The 22313-nt window shown below is 53.5% G+C and overlaps 2 protein-coding genes across 5 annotated transcripts in view; both read left to right on the plus strand.

Moving 5' to 3' along the window:
- Nucleotides 1-7168, plus strand: part of LOC107140674 (receptor-type tyrosine-protein phosphatase V-like) — a 21997-nt gene extending 14829 nt beyond the window's left edge. Inside the window, exons 21-36 of one of the 2 annotated variants that reach the window (XM_015483842.2) lie at nt 1028-1121; nt 1285-1375; nt 1481-1557; nt 2739-2873; nt 3511-3633; nt 4245-4405; nt 4510-4645; nt 4954-5021; nt 5181-5268; nt 5349-5427; nt 5500-5576; nt 5725-5853; nt 5980-6096; nt 6206-6369; nt 6634-6769; nt 6979-7168. In XM_015483842.2, the coding sequence (XP_015339328.2) occupies nt 1028-1121; nt 1285-1375; nt 1481-1557; nt 2739-2873; nt 3511-3633; nt 4245-4405; nt 4510-4645; nt 4954-5021; nt 5181-5268; nt 5349-5427; nt 5500-5576; nt 5725-5853; nt 5980-6096; nt 6206-6369; nt 6634-6769; nt 6979-7038 (1735 nt within the window). In that variant the 3' untranslated portion in view covers nt 7039-7168. Of the gene's footprint in view, nt 1-1027; nt 1122-1284; nt 1376-1480; nt 1558-2738; nt 2874-3510; nt 3634-4244; nt 4406-4509; nt 4646-4953; nt 5022-5085; nt 5269-5348; nt 5428-5499; nt 5577-5724; nt 5854-5979; nt 6097-6205; nt 6370-6633; nt 6770-6978 lie in introns of both variants that reach the window. The other variant, XM_048809688.1, reaches the window with a different exon arrangement.
- A 2483-nt stretch (nt 7169-9651) lies between these two features.
- The window catches only part of Lgr6 (leucine rich repeat containing G protein-coupled receptor 6), a 117394-nt gene continuing 104732 nt past the window's right edge, over nt 9652-22313 (plus strand). Inside the window, exon 1 of one of the 3 annotated variants that reach the window (XM_048809691.1) lies at nt 9652-10294. In XM_048809691.1, coding sequence (XP_048665648.1) covers nt 10083-10294 — 212 coding nt within the window. In that variant the 5' untranslated portion in view covers nt 9652-10082. The remainder of the gene's footprint in view (nt 10295-22313) is intronic. The other 2 variants (XM_048809690.1, XM_048809689.1) reach the window with 2 other exon arrangements.

Below are 22313 nucleotides of genomic sequence, written 5' to 3' on the forward strand. Positions count from 1 at the left end.
GTTTAAGAGAGAGAGAGAGAGAGAGAGAGAGAGAGAGAGAGATTTAAAGAATCAGCTCATGTGATTGTGGAGGCTTGGTAGGTCTAAAACCTGGCCAAGGGTGGTAGCTCATACCTGTGATCCCAGTGACTGGGGAAGTTGAGGCAAGAGTTTTTCAAGTTCAAGTCCAACCTGGGCAGCTAGGGAGACCCTGTCTGAAAATATAAAAAAAAGACTAGGGTCTAGCTCAGTGGTAAGGCAACTCTGGGTTCAATCCCCAGCACCAAACAACAAAGAACAAACAAACAAACAAACAAAAACAAAGCAAAAACCAAAATCTTACGGGGTAGGTACAGACGCAGGGAGGCCAGCAGGGGGCACCTGGGAGAGTGGCTTCTCACTCAGGGGATGTCATTCTTTGTTCTATTAGATCTTCAGCTGGTTGGATAAGGTCACCCACATATGCAGGAGTAATCTGCTTTATTCAAAGTCAGCCAACTTACGTGTATTTATTTAAAAAAACAAAAACAAAACACACCTTCACAGCAATATCCTTTGACCCCATGGCTGGGCACTGTGGCCCAACCACTTGACAAATCAACCATCACATTTACCTACTCCAGTCCTTACCCGCTTTCTGACTGACCATGTAGATCGTGTCAGGTCGAATCTCTTCTCCTCATATTGACTTCCTGTTGGATTGGCATTAGTTGAGCACTGGGCTGTGTACAGATCCCTCTTCAGGGCCTGCAAGGGTGTCTAAAAGACTCGTGTGCATTCATGTGTAGTTTCTGTCCCCTGCCCCCTCCCCTTCCATTCCCTTTTCCCAAATTTCCACACTGGCAGTTTGCAGACCAGGCTGAGCATTAGAGGAACTTTCTGGAAAGGCTGTTCTACACCTGGGGCAGAGCTCAGGGTCTACAATTCCACCAGGCCCCCCTGCACCCTGTAGTCAGACTGTGCAGCCAGTTCTATTTCTGTCACCCGGGGAGGGAAAGCAGGACTGCACGCCCAAGACTGGGGGCTCACTCCATTCTTCTCCCACCAGGCGGACCCACCGGCCCATCCCTATCCACAGCTTCCGCCAGAGCTTTGAGGCCAAGAGTGCCCATGCACACGAGGCTTTCTTTCAGGAGTTTGAGGTAAGACCTGCATTGCCCTCAGCCTCAGGGGAGGGAGGACCCTGGGGCATTGAGGCTGGTGGGGGGCCTGCCTCCCGATGTCCCACTCAGCACCCCTGCCCGCTCCTGTTGTGCGGGGAGATGATGGGTTTCATCATCCAGCGCCTGCCCCTCATCTCTGCAGGAGCTGAAGGAGGTGGGCAGGGAGCAGCCCAGACTGGAGGCTGAACACCCTGCCAACACCACCAAGAACCGTTACCCGCATGTGCTCCCATGTGAGTGCTGGGGGCAGGCTGGGGACATGGCAGAAGCAAGGGCTTGGCCTGGGGAGGAGGCTGCATGTGCCGGGGCCCGGAATAAACAGCTTTTCCTCTCTTCAGATGACCACTCCAGAGTCAGGCTGACCCCACTGGAAGGAGAGCCCCATTCCGACTATATCAATGCCAACTTCATCCCAGTAAGGACCATCTGCAGGGCCATTGTGGGTGCATCTGTTTGGGACATGGGTTGCTTTGCAGGATTTATTGTCCTTCCCTAGTTGTAGCAGTTTTCCATGAAGATCACCAGCTTGTTCTTTAAGGACATGCAGCAGATATGTTTTTGAGGGTCTACTGCATGTCAGGCTCTATGCTGGGCCCACCGGAGGCACAGTAGAGTTAGCCATCTTCAAGCCTTTGAAGGAGCACAGGTGTTGTGTGTGTGTGTGTGTGAGTGTGTGTATATGTGTGACCTCTACCACAAAGTGTGAGAAGTGCTGGAATAGGGGAACAAGCATAGTGCTTGTTAGGGCACATAGAAGAAGAAAAAAATTTGGTCCACCTGAGGAAGCAAATCAAGAAAGCCTTCCTAGCAGAGGGGGAATTTGATCTCTGGAAGGTTGAATAGAATTTTGATAAGAGCAAAAAGAGGTAAAGTCGGGCTGGGGTTGTGGCGCAGCCGTAGAGCACTCGCCAAGCACTTACGAGGCCCTGGGTTCGATCCTTAGCACCACAAAAAAATAAAAAATAAGTAAATAAACAATCAAATAAAATAAAGATATTAAAAAAAAAGAAGAAGAAAAAGGGGGAAGGTTATTCTGGCTGGAAGAACATTCAGAGAACAGCCAGGCAGGAACATACAGGCAGTGTGTGTGTGTGTGTGTGTGTGTGCGTGTGTGTGTGTGTTGGTGGTGCTAATTCAAGGTGGGGTGGCCTGGGTGTGTCAGGTACAGGGAGATGGGAAAGGGAGATTGGGCAGGATTAAGGACAATCTTGATCCTTAGACCAAGGGCTTTGGATTCTCTTTGGTGGGCAATGGAGACACATGGAAGGCTTGTGAGTATGGAAGAAAGGTAGAATTTGGCTTTGGGAAGGCCACTCCAGGCTCGTAAGAAGGGTGGGCTGGGTAGACTGTTCTGACACTCAGTGTCTGGTGACTTTGTCGTAAGCTGTTCTCTCTCCTTTGGCGTAGGGTGTGAGTGGGTGGTGGTGTCTCTAAAGTAGCCCCTCCTGGTTTGAGCTCCTGAAGTTCAACATGTTCGTGTGCTTACACATGGATACAGGGTCCTCATTCCTGGAGGTCACACATGGTCCTATAGAAAGCTGTTATTTGGTGGGGACCAAGATGTCACATGTTTCTGCCCTTCACCCCACACCTTAGGGCTACACCCACCCACAAGAATTCATCGCCACCCAGGGACCGCTCAAGAAAACGCTGGAGGACTTTTGGCGACTGGTGTGGGAGCAGCATGTCCACATCATTGTCATGCTGACCGTGGGCATGGAGAACGGGAGGGTGAGCGTGCCCTGCAGGTTCACAGAATGGCCACCAGGTGGCACACATCCTCCTTGCAGAAACGGTCCTCTTGGTCTAGCCTCTATCAGGGTGGGTCCAATAGATGGGAGAGAGGCCAATCAGGCCTGGCGGATGGTGGGGTCCCCAGGGTTGCCTAGGATGGGGAGGTACAGGGCTGATCCAGGTATGCAGACTCCCAGCTTGACTCAGTTTCCACTGGCTTCTTGCTCTGGGCGAGAAGGGGGAAGGGGTTAGGAGGGGAACGGGGATGTAGGGCAGCCTGCCTCCTGTCCTCTATAAGCCTGGGGTATGCTGCCTCTGTGCCCTGCTCAGTGTAGCACCTGAGACAGAGGGGCTACTGAGCTTGAGGAAGGGCAGAAGGCTCCCAGGTCCGGGAGCTGTTCACTTTCTCAACAGAGCCAAAAGCTCTCTCAGAGTCCTCAGGGTCATATGAAGGTCCAGGGGCGAGGGTGCTGGAGCCCAGCTGGGGGAGGGGAATTTCTGGAGGAGGTGGCCTCATCAAGGTGGCAAGGAACCAAAGAGATGGATAGAGAAGGTTGGGAATCAGTGAAGCAGGGGGTGGCAGTAACGGCTGAGCCCACAGCCATCTTTTCCCCTCTCTACCCTCTGTCCCTAGGTGCTGTGTGAACACTACTGGCCAGCCAACTCCAGCCCTGTTACCCATGGTCACATTACCATCCACCTCCTGGCTGAGGAGTCCGAGCATGAGTGGACCAAGAGGGAATTCCAACTGCAGCATGTGAGGGCCCCAGGGGGCAGGGCGGGGCGGGNAGATTGAGGATGAGCCTCCAGCAGGGTCCTTGCACTCCCCGTCTTCAGGGTCCCGCTGGAGCCCCAGCCAGGTGCCGAGACTCCCTGAGAAGGCACCCCACTTCCTGGGCCCCCATGGACCCCTTTCTTCTAAGTATCACAGCACTTGGCTACTACCAGGGGAATAGGTGGTTCAAGAAGGGGAAGAGAGGCAGAGGAGGTGAGGGCAGGGGTCACATGGTGAGGTAAAGAGAGATCCAAGTGAGAAGAGATCCACGCCACATGCAGCTCAGGACTTGCTGCTTACTCTGACCCTTGGTAAGTCTATGACCTCCTGGGACAAGAAAGCCAGAGACTAGAATCACCCTGCTGCCTGGGCACCCTCTGTAGGCAGAGATAATGTAGGAGGCTACAGGAGGACCCAAGCACTCAGGAAGCATCTACTCGGGTGGGAGGACATAACTACCACGCTTTGAGGCCGGAGGCCTCACTCCTGCCCTCGGAGCTGGTAATGATGTTTCAGGGCTGAGCACAGGGCCCTGGGGTTAGGAAGACAAGGAGCAATAGCAGAGTCCCTGCTCTGGCCCACCCACTCCTCAGGAAATCCAGCAAAAACAACGGAGGATCAAGCAGATGCAGTTCACCACCTGGCCTGACCACAGCATCCCCGAGGCCCCCGGCTCCCTGCTCACCTTTGTGGAACTGGTTCGGGAGCAGGCAAGGGTCACCCAGGGCACGGGGCCCGTCCTGGTACACTGCAGGTGACGGGAGGTGGGAGTGCTGGGGGGGTGCTGCCTGGTCCGGAGTGGGGGGCAGGGCTCTGGGACTCTGGGGAGAGCTGAGGACACGGGGGCTATTTCCACAGTGCGGGTGTGGGCCGGACAGGCACCTTCGTGGCCCTGTCAAGGCTGCTGCAGCAGCTGGAGGAGGAGCAGATGGTAGATGTGTTCAATGCTGTGTACGCGCTGCGGCTGCACCGGCCCCTCATGATCCAGACCCCGGTGAGGGCCTCAGCCGCTGGGCTAGGCAGCGCAGCCTGCAAGGGTGTGGGTGGGAGGGGTCCACAGGCCTGGAGAGACCAGAAGAAGGAGCTCATAGGGAACTATAGAGGACCCTGGGGTCCTTTCTGTAAAGGGAAGGATAGACAGGGTCCTGCCAGCTTTGACACCGTGGGACATATGGGAAGGTTCCAAAATGGCTCTCTTGTCTACCCTGCTAACATCCCTGCCTCGTACCGGGGTTGGGGCCTGGGTGGCCTCCCTGCTGGCCCATACCCGTCCAGAGGCCTGATGCTCTCTCCCTCTGCCAGAGCCAGTACATCTTCCTGCACAGTTGCATCATGGACAGGATTCTGGAAGGACCCTCTGACACCTCTGAGTAAGTCCAGCTCCCCTGGGCCCTGGCCGATGGGGTGTGGTTCCCTGTGCTTTCCCACCAACAGGTTCCAGCTCCTGTCATGAGTACAGCCAGGAATTGTGGAAGCAAGAGCCGGGGAACCTGTAGTGCCTTCTCACCACTGCCCCACGCCCCCCACAGGTGCAGGCCTATCTCAGTGAGGAACTTTGCCCAGGCATTTGCCCGGAGGGCGGCCAATGGCAATGCTGGCTTCTTGAAAGAGTACCAGGTACACTTCAGGCCAGGGAGTGGGGGACAGGCAAGGGTGGCATTCCCCTGGCCAGCCTCAGAGTGCCTGTCTCCGCCCAGCTCCTCCTGCAGGCCATTAAGGATGAGGCCAGCTCTTCAACCTCCCCTCCTGGCTACCAGCAGGACAGCACTGTTTCCTGTGAGTCTCAGTGGGAGCCCTGGGGTGGGGAGTGAGGGCAGAGGCCACCTCACCCTCACCGTCTTCCTGCAGATGATCGTTCTCAGGTGCAGTTTTCTCTGGTGGAGGAAAGCCCTTCTGACGACATGCCGGAAGCCTGGCTCTTCCCTGTGAGATGCTGGTCCTGCTGGCCTATTGCTTGCCCTCTCTGACCATTTGTGCTTCCCAGCCTGGGGATGGGGCTTTGGCGTCTCCTAGAGCCGTGGGGTGGGCAGGGGACTCCTCAGCCCATAAGAACCAATTGGCCGTGCTCTGCAGGGTGGGCCTTCTGGCTGTGACCACGTGGTGCTGACAGGCCCTGCGGGGCCAGAGGAACTCTGGGATCTGGTGTGGGAGCATGGGGCCCTTGTGCTGGTCTCCCTGTGCTCATCTGAGACCCAGGAGAAGGTGAGGGGGCACAGGAACAGAGGATGGGTGGCTGCAGGAGTTGGGGCAGAGCTCGGGGAATGTGTGTGACCAGAACGTGTGTGAGGACTTCAGGAAGCTGCCTGAGCAGTCCTCATTTGGTCCCAGCCACAGGAATTCTGGCCATCGGAGAAGCAGCCCATCATTACAGACATGGTGACAGTGCACTGGGTGGCCGAGAGCAACACAGCTGGCTGGCCCTGTACTCTCTTCAGGGTTACACATGTAGGTGTGGAGGCCATGGGGCATGGGGTGCTGGGCTAGGGGTGGGCAGAGTCCTGGCTGGCTTCCCTCTGCCCTCCTGGGCACCAGTGCTGACTGTGTCTTTGCCCAGGGGGAGAGCAGGAAGGAGAGGCAGGTGCAGCATCTGCAGCTACCATGCTGGGAGCCTGGCCACGAGCTGCCCGCCACCACCCTGCTGCCCTTCCTGGCCGCCGTGGGTCAGTGCTGCTCCCGGGGCAAAAGCAAGAAGCCGAGCACACTGCTCAGCCACTCCAGGTGCTGTGGACACATCTTACTGAGTCCAGCTTGGGTCATGGGTCTAAATGACATAGTCTTCCAATGTCCCTGTCTACTCAGCACCTTGCCCTGTCCTCGGTGACATGACAGGGATTTGTCCCCTCTCTGCCTCAGCCCAGTTGACCAAAATACCTAGGGTCTTTCCCAGTCTCTGGACCCCGGTTTTGTTTCTCCATGTGCCCTCGATCCCCTCTCCCCTCCCTTCCCCTCCAGCTACCCCATCCAACTCTAAGTCAATTGCAGCAAGGGCATGACCCAGCTGGGCATCTTCCTGGCCATGGAGCAGTTACTGCAGCAGGCAGAGACTGAAAGCACGGTGGATGTTTTTAACGTGGCCCTGCAGCAGTCACAGGCCTGTGGGCTCATGACCCCAACACTGGTGAGAGGCAGCACGGGCTCAGATGTGGGAAGGCACTGGGAGGGTTCTGTCCCAGCCACAGGCTGCCTCTAGGCGGCACCATGCATGTCACCACCAGGTGGCGCTATGGACCACTCTACTGGCCCAGATGGAGCCCTAGGGGTTAGGGGACACAGGGGACTGACCTTTCTGTATCAGGTTTGAGCCTCCTTGTTCATCTCTATCCCTAGGAGCAGTATATCTACCTCTACAACTGTCTGAATAGCGCACTGATGAATGGGATGACCTGAGTCCAGAAGCAGCCTGTGCCCTTCCAGCCATGGAGGACCAGTCCCCGCAAGATGACCTAGGCCTGGTTTCCCTGGGCGCCTGGTTGTGAAGCAACAGAGTTGTTGAATAAAAGCCTGTAGTCAAGCCTGAGCTAAGCATTCTGTCTGTCCATCCCCTGACATGGGCTCAACACAAGGCCTTGTTGGCAAACATGGAGCAGGGATGGGAGGTGATGCCTGGGGTCCCGCTGAGCCAGGGAGCTACAGCCGGTAAGCTGTTGGCCTTTGCCCCGAAGCTCTTCTACTCCCCACTCCTCCAGGTTCCCAGTTTCCCAGTCTCCTCACACTTCATCTCTTTACCACTAGCATCCTGTGCCACTAGTTCCGGGATTCGTTGGAACTCACTGCGCCCCCTCCCCACCCACCTGCCCTGAATGAAGTAGGATTTGTCTGGTTCCTGACCTTCCTTCTCCTGCCAACCCTAGCCTTTACCTGCTAGAGTCTCTGCCGGCTCCTTTCCAGGGTAGAGGTTTGACAGTCCCATTGGAAGGCAGGAATCAGGGCTGACCCTCGGACCACAGTGGCCAAGTTTTCCCTGTTCCTTTGCAGTCTCCTCCTTCTTCCCTCCACATAGGAAGGAGATGGAGGAAGAAGCAATGAGAGGAAGTGCAGAAGGGAAAAGCCAGGAGACCGGATGAGGCTGACTGTCCCAGACTGGACTGTGCACTACAGGATATGAGTGCTCTGAGCCCACACCTGCCTCTGGGTCAGGATGGAGGGGTGTCTACTGCTGGACACTGATTGCCCCAGGTGGAAGGCCCTATGAGGACACAGAGAAAGCTTGACAAATCAGCACAGACCTCCCCTAAATTGAGTTAACCCCCCAACAGCCCTACATGGAGGAGGGTACAGTATTCTCACTGGCCAACTTGAGTTCTTAGTAATTTGCAAAGGCCAGAGGTCAGAGAGGATCCTCCTCAGGCCTGGTTAGGAAAGAGGAACAAAGGTAGGGATTTTTGCTCCATTAGGAACCTTCCCAGAATGAATTTAAACTCCTATGGTTCCCCAGGAGGAATGAATGTCAATGTCTTCTTCATAACCATGTTTATCAGGAACCCAAGAGATTGGCCCCTTTATGATCGTCCTCCATAGGCAACTGGAGGCAGCTCTGAGCTACCTAAGCCCACCTCAAGGGTCTGCTTATGAGGCTGCAACAGGGCTCAACAATGGTTTTTCCAGTCTGGACCCCTCACACTGGAACAGTAGGAGTGGGGAGAAGCCAAGGCTGTGGATGAGTAAGACCAGAAACACAGGCCTCCCTGAGGGGGCTTTCTGCCACAGAGCAGAGGACTTCTATCTGTGGTCTTTAGAGTTACATGGTGCCATCCTCTGGCCTTCCTAAGAGCTCATCTACTTTCTGGGCCATGATCTGAATTAGAGTACTAAGATCAGGGTCTACTGGCTCTTGGCTGGCTGTAACCCCAGGAGGTTAGCAGAGAGTGGAAAGGGATCAATGAGAGGGTCCTGGGACATGGAAGTACAGGGTGGAAGGAATCATAGCTGCCTCTGAGCTCCCATGTTCCTGGTGTACACTCTGATGTTTTGTTTTTGCAGAACTGGGGATTAAACTCAGGGTCTTGCATAAGTTAGGAAAGCATGCTACCACTGAGCTACAGCCCAGTCTTTTATTTTTTTTTTAACCAGGGTCTTGCTAAGTTGCCTAGGCAGGCCTTGAACTTGAAATTCTCCTGTCTCAACCTCTATAGTCACTGGGATTGCAGGCATCGCCACCTTGCCCAGCTCTGAAAAATACTCTGGACCGACCAGGGAAGACTTGGAGAAACTGGGCGGAGCACTGGAGCTCAGAGAGAAACCAGGAAAGCAGAGAAAACAAGAGGCCATATGAAGGAAGAATAACCAACCCACCATCATCTAAGGAGAGAACAGGGTCTTGACTCCAGTTTTAGCCACTATTGTCCTAGCTCTGGAAGGTCCCAGAGACCGCCAGGGAAGATCCTGTTGTTTGAGCATCTAGGTGGTTCAGGTGCAGATACAGCATTGAGCCTCCAGGTGGCGCCAAGATGCTGACTTTCTGGCAGGCTCTGACAACCAGCTGGGCATCCCCCAGCCCCTCAGCCTTCCTGGGTCCTGGGAACCTGCAGGATCAACCTGATCCCCAGACCTTTAACTTGACAGAGACTACTTGAATGCATTTCCATTCACTGTACACTCACTGGGTGGAAACCCACACCTGTTTCTTCCGTGTGGTGGCATGGCCTCTCAGTGAGGAGGCTCCTCACAGCCCACAACCTTTCATCCCTACTTTCCCTGGAATCTCCCCAGCCTGGTCCCTTCCAGGACAGCCCCCTCACTTCCCCCTCTCCCGTCTCTGACACTAGCGAGGTGAGGAGGGCTGACCCGTGCTCCAGTTCCAGTTGCCCTCCAATGGGCTGTGTGACCTTGAACAAATCACTTCTCTTGGGTCTTAGGTCCCTCAGGTGGAGACCCTTGTGGAGGGACTAGGGGCCTATGGGAACTGAGATGTCTCCCAAGGGCCTCCCCCGGGTCCCTATGATCCCGTGGCTGTCCTAAAAAGAAGAGGGGCTGGAGTCCATCGGACCCCAGCTCTGGGGCACTCTTTCCAAACAAGTGCAGGTCTGAACTTTCCAAGCTCTGAATTTGTTTTCTTCCTTTTATTTTTTCTTTCTTTTCTTTTTCTTCTCTTTTCCCCCCTTTCCTGGATGAAATTCCTGCCAGCTCGGAAGGAAGGAGGGAAGGGGAGCGAGCAGCGTAGAAAGTTTCCTTGACTCCTCCTCCGCCTGTGTCTCCCTCCCTTGCCAAGCCCAGCCTGTGAAACTGAATAACGAAGATCACTCAACAATGCCTGCCCCTCTCTGACTGCACGGTCCCTGCGCTGCCGCCGCTGCCGCCGACGCCAAGGAGAGCCCGCGGGACAGTCCCCGCCGACGGTGCAGCCTGCCGGCCTGGCCGCCGGACCAGGAGGCGAGCAGCGGCGGTCACTGCGCCTGTGCGCCTGCCAGGTGCCCCGCAGCCCAGCCACCGAGATGCCCAGCCCGCTCGGGCTCCTGGCGCTGTGGCTTTGCGCCGCGCTGTGCGCCTCCCCGTGCGCAGGCGGCGTCCCCCAGCTGGGCCCGGGGCGTGCTGCCTGTCCGGTCCCCTGCCATTGCCAGGAGGATGGCATCATGCTGTCAGCCGACTGCTCTGAGCTCGGGCTCTCCACTGTGCCAGTGGACTTGGACCCCCTGACGGCATACCTGTGAGTACTCGCCACAGGTCTCCCCCTGCTCCTACTGGCTGCCGGCTTGCACTGTTGTGGCAATAGTCTAGGGCACCTGCCTAGTTGGTGCAAGGTGGTATGGGTATCCCGGGAGGGCTCTTGCCCTTCCAAGTCCACCGCTGCAGAGCTGGGGAGGGGAGTAAAGTCTGAGACTAAGGGTCAAGGGAGTATCGAGCCTGGGCTTCCCTTGCTGGGTTTCCCACTTGGCACCTGTGTGTTGTGGGGTTTCTGTGGGAGTCTAGGTCTGGCAAGGTGGGCTCTGGACCCTGAGCAGGAGGGATAATGAGTGTAGGGGTGACCTCTCCTCTTTCTGCTTTCCCCAGCAGAGCAGTGGCCAGCAGGGTGACTGAGGGCAAAACTGACTGGATTGGTGGGGAAGATGAGGAAGTGCACTCCCGTGGGGAGAATGGGGCACCATCCTTGGCTCCAGGAGGAGAGCAAGGCTGGCACACTGAGGCTGGGTGGCCTTGGTGAGGGGTCCCAAAAGCTGGGAGGGAGCCTCACCCTCGGTCATCTCTCAGAAAGGGACATTGCCAATGGCATCTCCTTTTGCTCAGGCCCCTGCCCCCTCCCTCCACCCCAGGAGCCTCCCTGAAGTCCAGTCTCTGGAGGGTTGTGTTGGAGACACTAATTTGTGGGCAGGCACTGGGGCTGAAAACCAGAGAACCATTTTTAGAGTCTATGTTGGGGTGAGATGGTGAGTGAAGGGGACCCTATTGGGGGCGGCTGTCCTGAGGATGGCTTCGAGGAGCTTCTCTCAGAACTGAGGGGCCAGGGGCTCTGGCTGCTCACCACTTGGTCAGAAGGCGGGGATGAGAGAACTTTCCAGACCACCTGGCTCCTCCCACCTCTGCTCTAGGGAAAGAGAATCTCCTCAATCTGTGCTCCCCCACGTAGCCCAGCGCCACCACCTTTCTTGAGAGAAGGTGGAGCAGGTGGTAAAGTCTGGGATCTACCTGGGATAGGATCCCAGAATTCTTTCTGGCCTGAGAGAGGCTCCACATAGCTTTGGAGTTCCAGGACAGAGGCCCTCTGAGGAAGGTGGAGCTGGCTAGTCTATATAGAGGCCCCGAAAGAGTGTGTTGAGCTAAATGGGACCAGAGCTCTCAGGGTTGGCAATGTCTGGTAGTCGTGAAGGATCCTAAATTGCAACTTTTGGTGGGTCTGCCCTCCAATCTCCCTGTTCCCAGTTGGAATATCCCCCGCTGCTCCAAAAAACACAGGCTATAAGCCAGGGGAGGGAAGGAAAAGGAGAAGATAATGTCCATCTTCCAGAAAGGTAAATTGAGCCCTGTATATCCAGGGAGTGACAGCAGGGACCACACAGGAAAACAAGACAGAAACTGTGAGCAGAGTCCTATGGCGTTTTAAATGTGCCACAGCAGCTGGCAGAGTCAGGCAGGCTCCAACCCCACCCCAGTTACAACAAAGCACCCCCACTTCTTGCTGTTCTATATACTGGGGCATATGATATTGTTTCATCTGAAGACAGGATCCTGCAGCTAAAACGAGTTTAGAAGTAACTTCTGTTGAGCCAGTCTCTGGAACAGACTTGCATGGGTTTCAAAGGTTGATCCGTCCAGACTCCTTTCCCAAGTCTTCCTACACTGGTCAGAGATCCTTTTTCAGGTAGGAATTGGGAAGGAGGGAGAGTGCCGCTTTTGGGGTCCCAACATCCCGCCATCCATGCTCATAGGTTCCCTCTAGTATCTGGACACAATTCCCTTGGACACATGAACTACTTTTGGGTTCCGTGGGGGTAGGATTTTCTGAACTGGTCCTGAGTCTCCCTGGAGGCTGAGAAAGCTGCTCCCTCTTAAGACATGAGAAAGCTTCTGAGTTGGGAGAGGGGAGGAGATGGAGTCTGAGGCAACGTGAGGAATTAGCACACAGATCAGGAATATTGGAGGGAAGTGGAGAGGACTGTGCCCGCTGCCGTGGGCTGTGGAGGGTGGTGGATGGTGTCCTGAAGGTGACTCAGAGAGTCTTCTTTCTTTACCCTCTCCAGAGAGCAGCCCAGCTCATCTGAAGGTGGAGTGAGGGTGAGGGCATTGGGAAGAGCTAGGCCTGGGGGGTCCTGGGGCTCCTTTCCCTTGTCAGCAATGTTGGGAAATGCCTGTGAGCTGCAGAAGATACCTATGGGTCCTCTTCTGCATTCCTTCATTCTGTCCCAGTACGAATCACTTGACATCTGCTTCCCCACCCGGCGTAAGCGTCCCTTCTCGGCTTTACTTTTCACGGTGTAGTTTTCCTCATTCCTTCTGTTCCAGTTTCAGGGAACATCAGCGAGTCTTTATGTCCTTTGCTTTGACACTCAAGTCCAAAAATTATGAATACTTCAGAGCCCAATGCCAGTCCCGTTTGATCAAGGTTGGAAGGACAGATTTCCTTTATAGCCCTTCAGGGGTCTCTCTTTTTAAAGTTTCCTTCCTCCTAAACATTGTCACCTCGGCAGGGCCCAGTGACACTAGCTGGCTCTTTCAGGAATGCACCTAGGGGAAGATGGAGCCACAGTGCTTGGGTGCAACAGTGAGAAGGCACGATGCCCTCTTGCTCTGTCCCGTCAAATATGCACAGAACCAAGAGAAGGAAATCACAGCAAATACTTGTTGGGAAAATAAAACAGAATTGTCTCAGAGTAGGAGAATCTAGGTAATGCTGTGGAGTCCCCCCTTTTCTGCCCTAAAGCTGAACAGTATTAGGAAATAGGTGGTGTGAGAAAAGTTGTCTTGGGAAGCTAGCTGCAAAAGATCTGAGGCTCATCCATGTTAGCAGTCACCCCCAAGCAACCACTTCCTTCACACATGGCCACTGGGGCTAAGGAAGGGGCCTCTGCTCCATGGAACCCACAATAGACTACTCACTCCTTTCTTGGAAGTCACTCCCTTTAAGACTGCCTGTGAACTGAGTGTGGGGGTGCACACTGGTAGACCCAGTAACTCAGAAGGCTAAGGTAGGAGGATCACAAGTTCAAGACCAGCCTCAGTAACTTACCAAGATCCTGTCTCAAAATAAAATAAAGGGCTGGGGATGTAGCTCAGTGGCAAAGTAGCCCTCGTTTCAATCCCTGGTGAAAAAAAAAAAAAAAGAAAAGAAAAAAAGAAGGAAAAAGAAAGACTGCCTCTGAGAACCACTGGATTGGTGTGAAAGGTTAGATGGTGAGTCTGAATGGAGACAGGGTAAACTGCAGCCTGCTCATCACTGCCTGGGGATGTTTGTAACCAAAGAGATAGAGACAGGATGCTGGAGGAAGAAAGCAGAGGGCTGAGGAGACAGGCATTGGTCATATTGGTACAGGGCTCAGATCACTGCTTCCCAGCTATGTGAACCTGGGCCAGTTCATGGGCACTTCTGTGACTCAGTTTCCTGGTCTGCAAATGGAGCTAATACCTGTCTCAAAGGGTTGCTGTGTGGATTCACTGAGGTAATGTTTGTAGAGGGCTTGGCAGAGGGTCTGGCCCATGGGAAGTGTTAGCCAGTGTTGTTATTCGGGGACCAGGGCCAGGAGGCATTAGTCATGGAAGACTTCTGGAGGAGGAAGTCCTGGAGCTAGCATTGGAAGAAGAGCAGCGCGTTCTATGACAGGTGTGGGACAGGTGTGTGTGTCTGTTGGGGATGGGGAGAGACTGGCTGGCAAGGAGACAGCATGAGCTGTGCTGGGGACCCAGAGTGCCTTTAGTTTTTCTTTTTTTTTTTTTTAACTGTCTAGTACAATGTAGGGCTTCAGGGGAGGGGAGGGGAGTGACTGATGGAAGACCCCCCAGCCTGCTTCCCAGTGTGTCCTAGATGGGTCCCTACAGGGCTTCTTAGATAAAGAAGCATAGAACACGTGGGGAGAGCTGGTCCTGGGGAGGATGTGTAGGGTCTGAGGTCAGGTCTCCTGTCCCACCTGGGCCTCAGGTGCCTTTCGAAGGGACTCTAAGAGCCCGCTGCTGCCCCTGGAAACTTGGGGTTCCTGAGTTCTCAGCCTCAGTCCCTCCATTGCTGGGAGACCCTGCGCATGTCCTACAACTTCCCTGGACCTCAGTGTCCCCACATTTGGCTGAAAACTAGAAAGTAAGAGAGGCAGGGGGACATCCACTGAGTCCCCTGCTGCTGATGTAGGACAGACAGTGTTTGGCAGCGGGTGTGCGGGCAGGGAGGAGGGACGGGGAGAATCCAGGCAGCACCCAGACCGGAGCAGAGAGGAGGGCGAAGGAGGGGTGGAGGGATTCCAGGAAATGGGGTCCTCTGGGACCTCCTGTGCCGGCCTTTCTCCAAAGCCTTGCCTGGGGGGATGAGCCCATCAGAGGACGGTGGAGGGGTGTCGCTGGAGGAGTGATGTGAGGGGGAGCCAACACCCCAGTTCAAAGGAAAGGCAGGAAACAGCCCTAGGCAAAAGAAAAAGGAAACCTCTCGGCTTTGGCAGCAGTGGGCACGGGGCGCGGCCGGGTGGGGCGGCTGGCGGAGGAGAAGAAAGCCTGGCTCAGAGCGGAGTTGGCCCCCAGCCCGCCCCACTCCACCCGCCTTCCCCAGTCCCTGGGCTCTCAACCCCGATGGCCCCACACGCGCTGCAGCCTGCTCCCCAAGCTGACCGAGGGCCACCAGGGGCAGAGCAGGGACCAGGAGAGGGCACCCGAGGGGGCGCCCCGCAGGGTCATGGGTAGGGTCGTGGGCTCTGGAGTCTGGTGCCCAGGCTTGAGCAGCTCCGCCATCTTTGGAAACATCACTCCACCTCGCCAGAGTTTCCATTTCTTAATCTTTGCAAATGGAAACACTCAGTACCTACCTGGAAGGGTCTTGAGGAGGAGCAAAGGAGAGGAAGAAAGCAAAGCACGCTACTTTTCATATTACAAGTACTTTTAAAAATGTTAATTCTTCATATTGTTTTTACCAACGCCCTCAACTACAGATGTGCAATAGGCCTCCAAAGGGAACACAGGGCTGCTTGTGACAGGGTGGGGGTTTGGGATGCCAGAGCCTCATCTTCGCAAGCCCCATCCCCCATCAGATGGCCAGTCCTTTCTTCCTGCCCTTTCCCCCACTCATTGACCTTGGTGGAAATGGCCTTTCAAGGAACCAGTTCTGCTCCTGGGTTCCTGGGCTGGGCTGATAGAGGAAGTGGGCCTCCTCCTCATGGGGAGCCCTGGAGTAGATGTGACCAGGCGCAGTGCCTGATGGGAGACCCTCCAAAGAGGAAGAGGCTAGCCTTTCAGGTCAGTGCCCAGCTTCTCCCGGAAACAGAGTTCCTTGGAATGAGACTTCTCCAGTAGGGTCCAAGGGACTTCAATGGTGGCTGGAGTGTTGGGGACTGTGCTTCATTTCTGCCCTGGGAATACCCACGAGGGGCTGTGTGGATTCTCCTCTGAGCTCCGCCCTAATGGGCTATCTGACCTTTGGCTAAGAACTCCCTCAGGTGGGAGCAGGGCCTTGGATAAGGAGTCCTGCTGGGGCTGCAGACACCCTGGGAAGGTGTAAGAGCTGAGGGTGGGGAGACATTTACAACCCCTTTTCCTGGTTGCAAATAACTTCTTTTAGCCAAACTGAAAAGGACTTATTGACTTGGGGAATTGTGGGAGTTCCTTTGTGCTAACTAATCCATTGGAAAAAAGGGGTGGTCCCCGGTTTCTAACAACAATTCAGGTCTCTCCCGCCGCCCTTCAGACATGGGAGAACAGGTCCCAGGAGGAGAAAAACAGCCCAGAGGCCAAACTTGGGCAGCGAGTGGAGAGTTATTTTGGAAGCAGCAAAAGGACATGGTGAGGGGGGGAGCTCAGGGGTTGGCACGGCGCCCCCCCGGAGCCATGCCAGAGCAGGCCGCCTCGGGCTGGCGGCAGGCAGGTGGGGGCTGGGCAGGCTGTCCAAGATGGGGTACCTCCGGAGTGGAGGTTCCCTTTGTGTCCCATTCCTAGCCTTTTCAAGTCCGCCACAATCTTCTTTTTCCTCCAGCAACTTCCAGTGGGGGCTTGCGCCCTTGTCTTGAATTCTCCCCAGCCTTAGGGGATCAGAGTTCCCCTGATTAATTGGAAGGCTTGAATCTGAAACTGGGGCTGGGGCAACACCTCATAATGGGCTTTCGGCCTCTCCTGTCTCTCCTAAGCGCAGTGGGGATGCCTTCCTGGTGGAAGTCCCAGAGTTATGGCCATCTTCCAGAAAGGCACTCTGTCATCCGGAAGATGCATTCATGGGGCTCAGCCTAGAAAACCCCTGATGGGCCTAGGGAAACCTGCCTCAGAACCTGCCATCATCCTGGGGTGTGCTTAACCAATCACAGTACCAGTTGGCATTTATGGGATGATTGCCCTGTGGCACATTCAAGGACTTAAACTGCCTGTGAAGGTGGTCCCAGTGTTAGGCCCATCTCACAGATGAGGAAACTGAGACTTTTAGATGTTAAGGAGTTTACCTAAAACCATCAGCCAGTAATTGCTGGTGCAGGGATTTTAGCCAAGAAAATCTCCCTCCTAGCCAGGTGTGGTGGCGCACGCCTGTAATTCCAGTGGCTTTAGGAGGCTGAGGTAGGAGGATTGTGAGTTCAAAGCCAGCCTCGGCAAAATCAAGATGCTAGGCAACTCAGTGAGACCCTGTCTCTAAATAAAATACAAAATAGGGCTGGGGATGTGGCTCAGTGGTCGAGTACCCCTGAGTTCAATCCTTGGTACCCAATCCCCCCCCCCAAAAAAAATCTCCCGCCTAACCTCTAAAGTATATTGCCTCTTAGGGACTCACAACTGGTAGTTTCTGAGCTCCAGGGTGTGGCAGGACCTGGACATGTTAAATCCAGGCTGAGCAGCCCCTGGTAGTCTTTCTGGGAAGAATCAGCAGTTTACGCCCTTCTCCTCCTGCTAACCAGTTGCTCAAAGGGAAAGGTGTTGGGGCTCAGCCCAGAAACTGGGGACTCTGGTGGGGGAGGGGGCGGCAGAATCCCTGAGCATGGAGCCTATCAAGGTTTTTGCTGAGGACTTACTTGTTGCTGAGGTTGGGGAGACAGGTCAGGGGAGACAGGTCAGGCATGTGTGAAGAGTGAACTCACTGTGCCAGGTAATCGTGGGAGCATCCACAGAGGACCAGCTGTGAACAGCTGACCAATAGGTGCTCAGAAGAGAAAGAGGACCAGGTGGTGGAGCAAGGCTTGGGGCAAGGAGAAGAGGCTTGAGTCCTGAGATCCAGAAGAATGTAGCCCAGGGAGTAGCCAAGGAAGACCCTCTAGAAGAGAAAGCCATGAGCCCAGGAGAGAGTGAGGAACCACATTGGCTGTGATTGTCCCTCCATCTTGACAGTCTTTTCTGTCCCACTCCCTGGGGAGCAGGATGTTCCAGAGCAGGACTTTCCTCCTCAGGGCACACACTTAAAACAAACCAGAACAATCCAAGGCATTTGGCAGCTGGGATCAATTGACTAAGCTGCTCAGGCTGAAGGCATCAGCCAACCCCAGGCAATACCTGGCCACCCTAGGGGCTGAGACCCTGGTCTTGGCACACCTGGAGGCATTGCTGTAGAGGAAAGAGTGCAGTTTTGCAGTCAAGCAGGCATGGATTCAAGTCTCAGGTTCAGCACTAACTAGCATGTTTTTTTTTTTTTTTTTTTGCCTCGCTCAGCCTCAGCTTCCTTAGCCTTGAAAGGGGCATAAATCATAAAAGATGTCTGCAGTTTGGCTCAGTGTTTGGCACAAAGTGAGCACATGGGAACTACTATGCATTCTGGTCTCCCCTTGAGAGAGACATTTGGAAGTAGAAACTGAAGCAATCATAAAGTGGCCCTTCATCTTGTCTACCCAGCATTGCCTATTCTAGGACTTTGTTGAGAGTGAGACCCTGAGTTGTTAAGTACCATGCTATTGCTGAGGCTGGCTTTGAACTCACAACCCTCCTGCTTCAGCCTCCTGAGCCACTGGGATTACAGGCCTGCATCACCACGCCTGGCTTGTCCCTTCCCTTTGCCCTTGGAGGTGCTGGAGGTGAAAATATCCCCAAGGGTGTCCAGACTGAGGCAGGCTGGGAGGGAAGTGTTGAGTGTCTTCCATTGCACCATGTCTGGGATTTGGATGTGGTCCCCAGGCCCAAGGCCAACGTCATGGGCTGATGGAGGGGGAAGCAGGGAGAAGCTGTGGTGCAAAGGCGTCTAGCACTGTCATCGTCTAGCACCTTGGCCCAATATATTGCTGGGGTCACTGCAGGTCAGGGAGTGCTTCCTTTTTGGTGGGGGAATAAGTGGGGGAGCCAGGAAAATGGGACCCAACACACCAAGGTTTATTCCAACTGTGCAGTTTGAATTGCCCCCTACCTGAGTTATCACTGGCTCCTGGGAAACAGGCCAAGAGCAGCTGCCACTAAAAGGCTTTTAACACCTCCTATAGGAGGGAGGCCTTCCTAGGTTGACCTAGGCACTATCTGGAATTTTTTTTTTTTTTTTGGTACCAGTTTAGGCTGCAGTGTCCCTCCTCTCCCTTGTCTGTGACAGTGATAATGCCACTTGAACCCACAAGTTCTCGTGCAGAACAAACATTTATTCAGTCACTCATTCACTTATTTGACAGACACGGACAGGATGCTTGCTGTCTGTGAAGCACTGTGTTAAGGATTTTCTCATGAATCTTCCCGTGTGAGGCCAGGATAGTGGCTATCCCCTCTCTCAGATGAGGGGGCTACATGATGTAGAGATAGAGCAAAGGTGAATTGAGTTTGGGGGACTTCAAAATCCATCACTTTCCTCTGCTGTGGAAACTCAGAGCTAAGAGATAAGGCAACCATATAAATAATGGACACTAGCCAGGAGCCAAGGCACATGCCTTTAATCCCAGCTGCTCAGAGGCTGAGGCAGGAGGATCACAAGTTCAAAGCCAGTCTCAGCAACAGTGAGGCGCCAAGCAATCAGTGAGACCCTGTCTCTAAATACAATACAAAAAAGGGCTGGGGATGTGGCTCAGTGTTGAGTGCTGAGTTCAATCCTCAGTATCCAAACAAAAACAAATAGCAGACACTTTGTGGGATGTGAGAGGTGCCTGGGGTAGGGACAGACACACACAGCAGTCTGGGCACAGAGGAGGGAAGGCTTTGACTGACTGACGTTGGTACAGGAGCTCCGGGTCAGGCAGTTTTGATGCACAGGTTAAAAAAACAAAACAAAACAAAACAAAAAACAAAACACAGGCCTCAGCGTGAGGAGAGCTGGGATTGCACTCATTTGCAAGATGGAGTAATCGTCCTCTCCCTGATGAGTTGTTATATGAAGCACAGTCCTGTTTGGGAGAGCACTTAGCACATAGGAGGTGTGATTTTATTCCCTGTTTTTTTATTTTTATCAGGTGTTCCATACTCTGTTTGTATGTCCCTCTGTCCATTTGACAGGGGTTTTCTATCTCATCAGATTCAGGAGTTCTTGAGGACAAGATCCACACTTCTCTCCATCATTAGGAGGGAGAAGTCTCTTAGGGCAGGGACTTCCTGCCAATAGGATCTGTGCTAGGGGTCGTCTTTGTTTCAGGATTACCTCACACACACCCCCACTTCAAATATGCACAGGTGCACTCGCACACTCTCCAGTGTGAGTCCCTACCTGCAGGGGGCGCTCTGCAGGGGCCATGAACAGTACAGGTATATGCATTTAGTCTTTGTTCCCTCCCCCTCAGCTTCAGATCTGGGGCAGCCCCCGGGGTGGGTGTGTTTGAGGATGGGGGGGCTGGATCAGGTGTCCAGGGATTCTAAGAGTTGAGGCAGGAAGGGGCTGTAAACTAATCCCTTGCCTTTGTGGTAGACAGAGCAGATTAGGAGGCTGGGAGGGGACTATTGTCCAGGACAAAAACAAGAGAGAACGATAATTGGGACAGAACTTGGGCTCCTGCCTTTATTATCTGGGAGAAAACTTAGGATCCAAGAGAGTTGGAACTGGGAACCAGCTCCCCTCTCAGACCACATGGACCTCAGCCCCCCAATACAGTTACCTGGCTTCAGCATCTGTGAGCAGAGTGACTTGGGCCAACCTGGGCCCCCTTCCTGGACATGCCTATGTGGTTGGAGGTACTCCTGGGCCTAAGTATGAAGTCTGCAAGGATCCAGGGGCTCCATGGGACGCACTGTGCTGAGACAGGCACAGTGACACATCTGAGTCTAGGTGCTCCCAGTTGAGACAGTTAGGCTTTAGTGAGTAGGCCTGTGCTTGAACAGGAGGGTAGAGGACATGTCACCAGCATGTATCAGGCTCCCTCCCAGTTTTTAACAGTACAGCAGAGAGGTTAAGTGCACAAACTGCATCTGGTCCACCTGGGTTCAGATCCTGGCTCTGCCTTTTACCAGGCCTTGGAGAAAGGCTTAAACTCTTTGTGCCTTAGTTTCCTTACCTTTAAAATGGGGGTACTAATGATACCCAACTCATGGAGTTGTTGTGAGAGCCAAATTAGTACTCGAAAATCGATGGCACACAGTAACCATTCACTGGGTTTAAGTTATTATTATTTCGACTGAAAGGCTGGTCTTGAACTTGAGATCCTCCTGCTTCAGCCTTCCAGTAGGTGGGATTACAGGTATGTGTCACCATGCCTAGCCAAAAGTTTTATGTTATTTTTTAAAAAATATTTATTTTTTAGAAGTAGTTGGACACAATACCTTTATTTTATTTATTTATTTTTATGTGGTGCGGAGGATCGAACCCAGGCCCTTGCACGTGCTAGGCGAGCACTCTACCGCTGAGCCACAATCCCAGCCCCTTTATGTTATTTTTTTGCTGAACTGAGGGTTGAACTCAGGCAAGCACTCTATACCATTGATTCTACATCCCCAGCTCTTTGTAAAAATGTTTTATTTTGAGACAGGATCTCATTAAATTGCCCAGGTTGGTATTGAACTTGTATTCCTCCTGCCTCAACCTCCCAGGTAGCTGGGATTACAGGTATGTAATTGGTGATGTTCTCCATCCCACTAGAGATCTGAATTATCCCTCTGTCTAGGGTTTCCATGCTGTATATGCTACCCACTCATTAGTCATTTAGTAGCTCTCAGTCATCAGAACAATTGTTTTGGTACTGCAGTGCTTGTGTTGAACCTTTGTTTTACTTAATAATGGCTCCAAAGTGCAAGGGTAGCAAAATTGGCAACTTGGGTATGCCAGAGAGAAGCTGTTAAGTGCTTTCTTTCTTTAAGCTGTTAAAGTGAAAGTACCATAAGATATATTTTAAGAGACAACATTCACATAAATTTTATTACAGCATATTACCATATTCATTGAATTTTACTTTGTTCTTGTTGATAATATCTCACTATGTCTAATTTATAAATTAAGATTTATCATAGGTTTGTACATATAGAGAAGCACAGTATATATGGGGAGCAGTACTATCTGAGGTTTTAGGTTTCCACTAGGGTTCTTGAAACAGCCCTTGTGAATAAGGGGACCATGGTACAATAGCCAGTTCCTGGATGGTCTTACTGGACAGTCCCCAGCCTAATTGAGGAAAAAAATATATAGTATCATTCCAGCCTTAGGAACCCAGCTTCCCCGCTGCAGGGTCCTGCTGGCCTAGCCCTTCTCTGTCCTGCCATTCTCCTGCTGGTGTGGAGAGAGGGGCAGCGAGAGTCCTCCGGAGGAATGGGGATGGTCAGTAGTTCCCCTCCTCTAACTCCTCTGGTATCATCCATTTGCAGCTTTCAGTTTGCTCTTCATTCAGTAGAATTTGAATCTGAGACCCTGAGCTGGGATCCTATCTTTGCCATCCACTCGCTGAGGACCTTTGGCCAAGTCCTCTGATCTCTTTGGGCCTGTTTCCTGTGGGATGAGAGCTCCTGACCCAGGGTATTATAGAGACAAAAGCTGGTGGGATGCCAGTAAAGAAGCAGGGAGGGAGAGAGGGGAGGGGTGTGAGTGAGCCAGGAGGCGAGTCTGATGGGAGGGAGAGCCAGGGTCCCTGGAGACCTGCAGCGTTCACTTCGTTCACTTCGTGAGACTTGAGATCCCAGGGGCTGGGACAGGCCATCACCCTCACAAGCACCTCCAGGGCTGTGTGCCCAGCAAGAACAAGGCCCCCCAT

This window comes from Marmota marmota, unplaced genomic scaffold (genome assembly GCF_001458135.2).
Source record: "Marmota marmota marmota unplaced genomic scaffold, marMar, whole genome shotgun sequence".
NCBI lineage: Eukaryota > Metazoa > Chordata > Mammalia > Rodentia > Sciuridae > Marmota > Marmota marmota.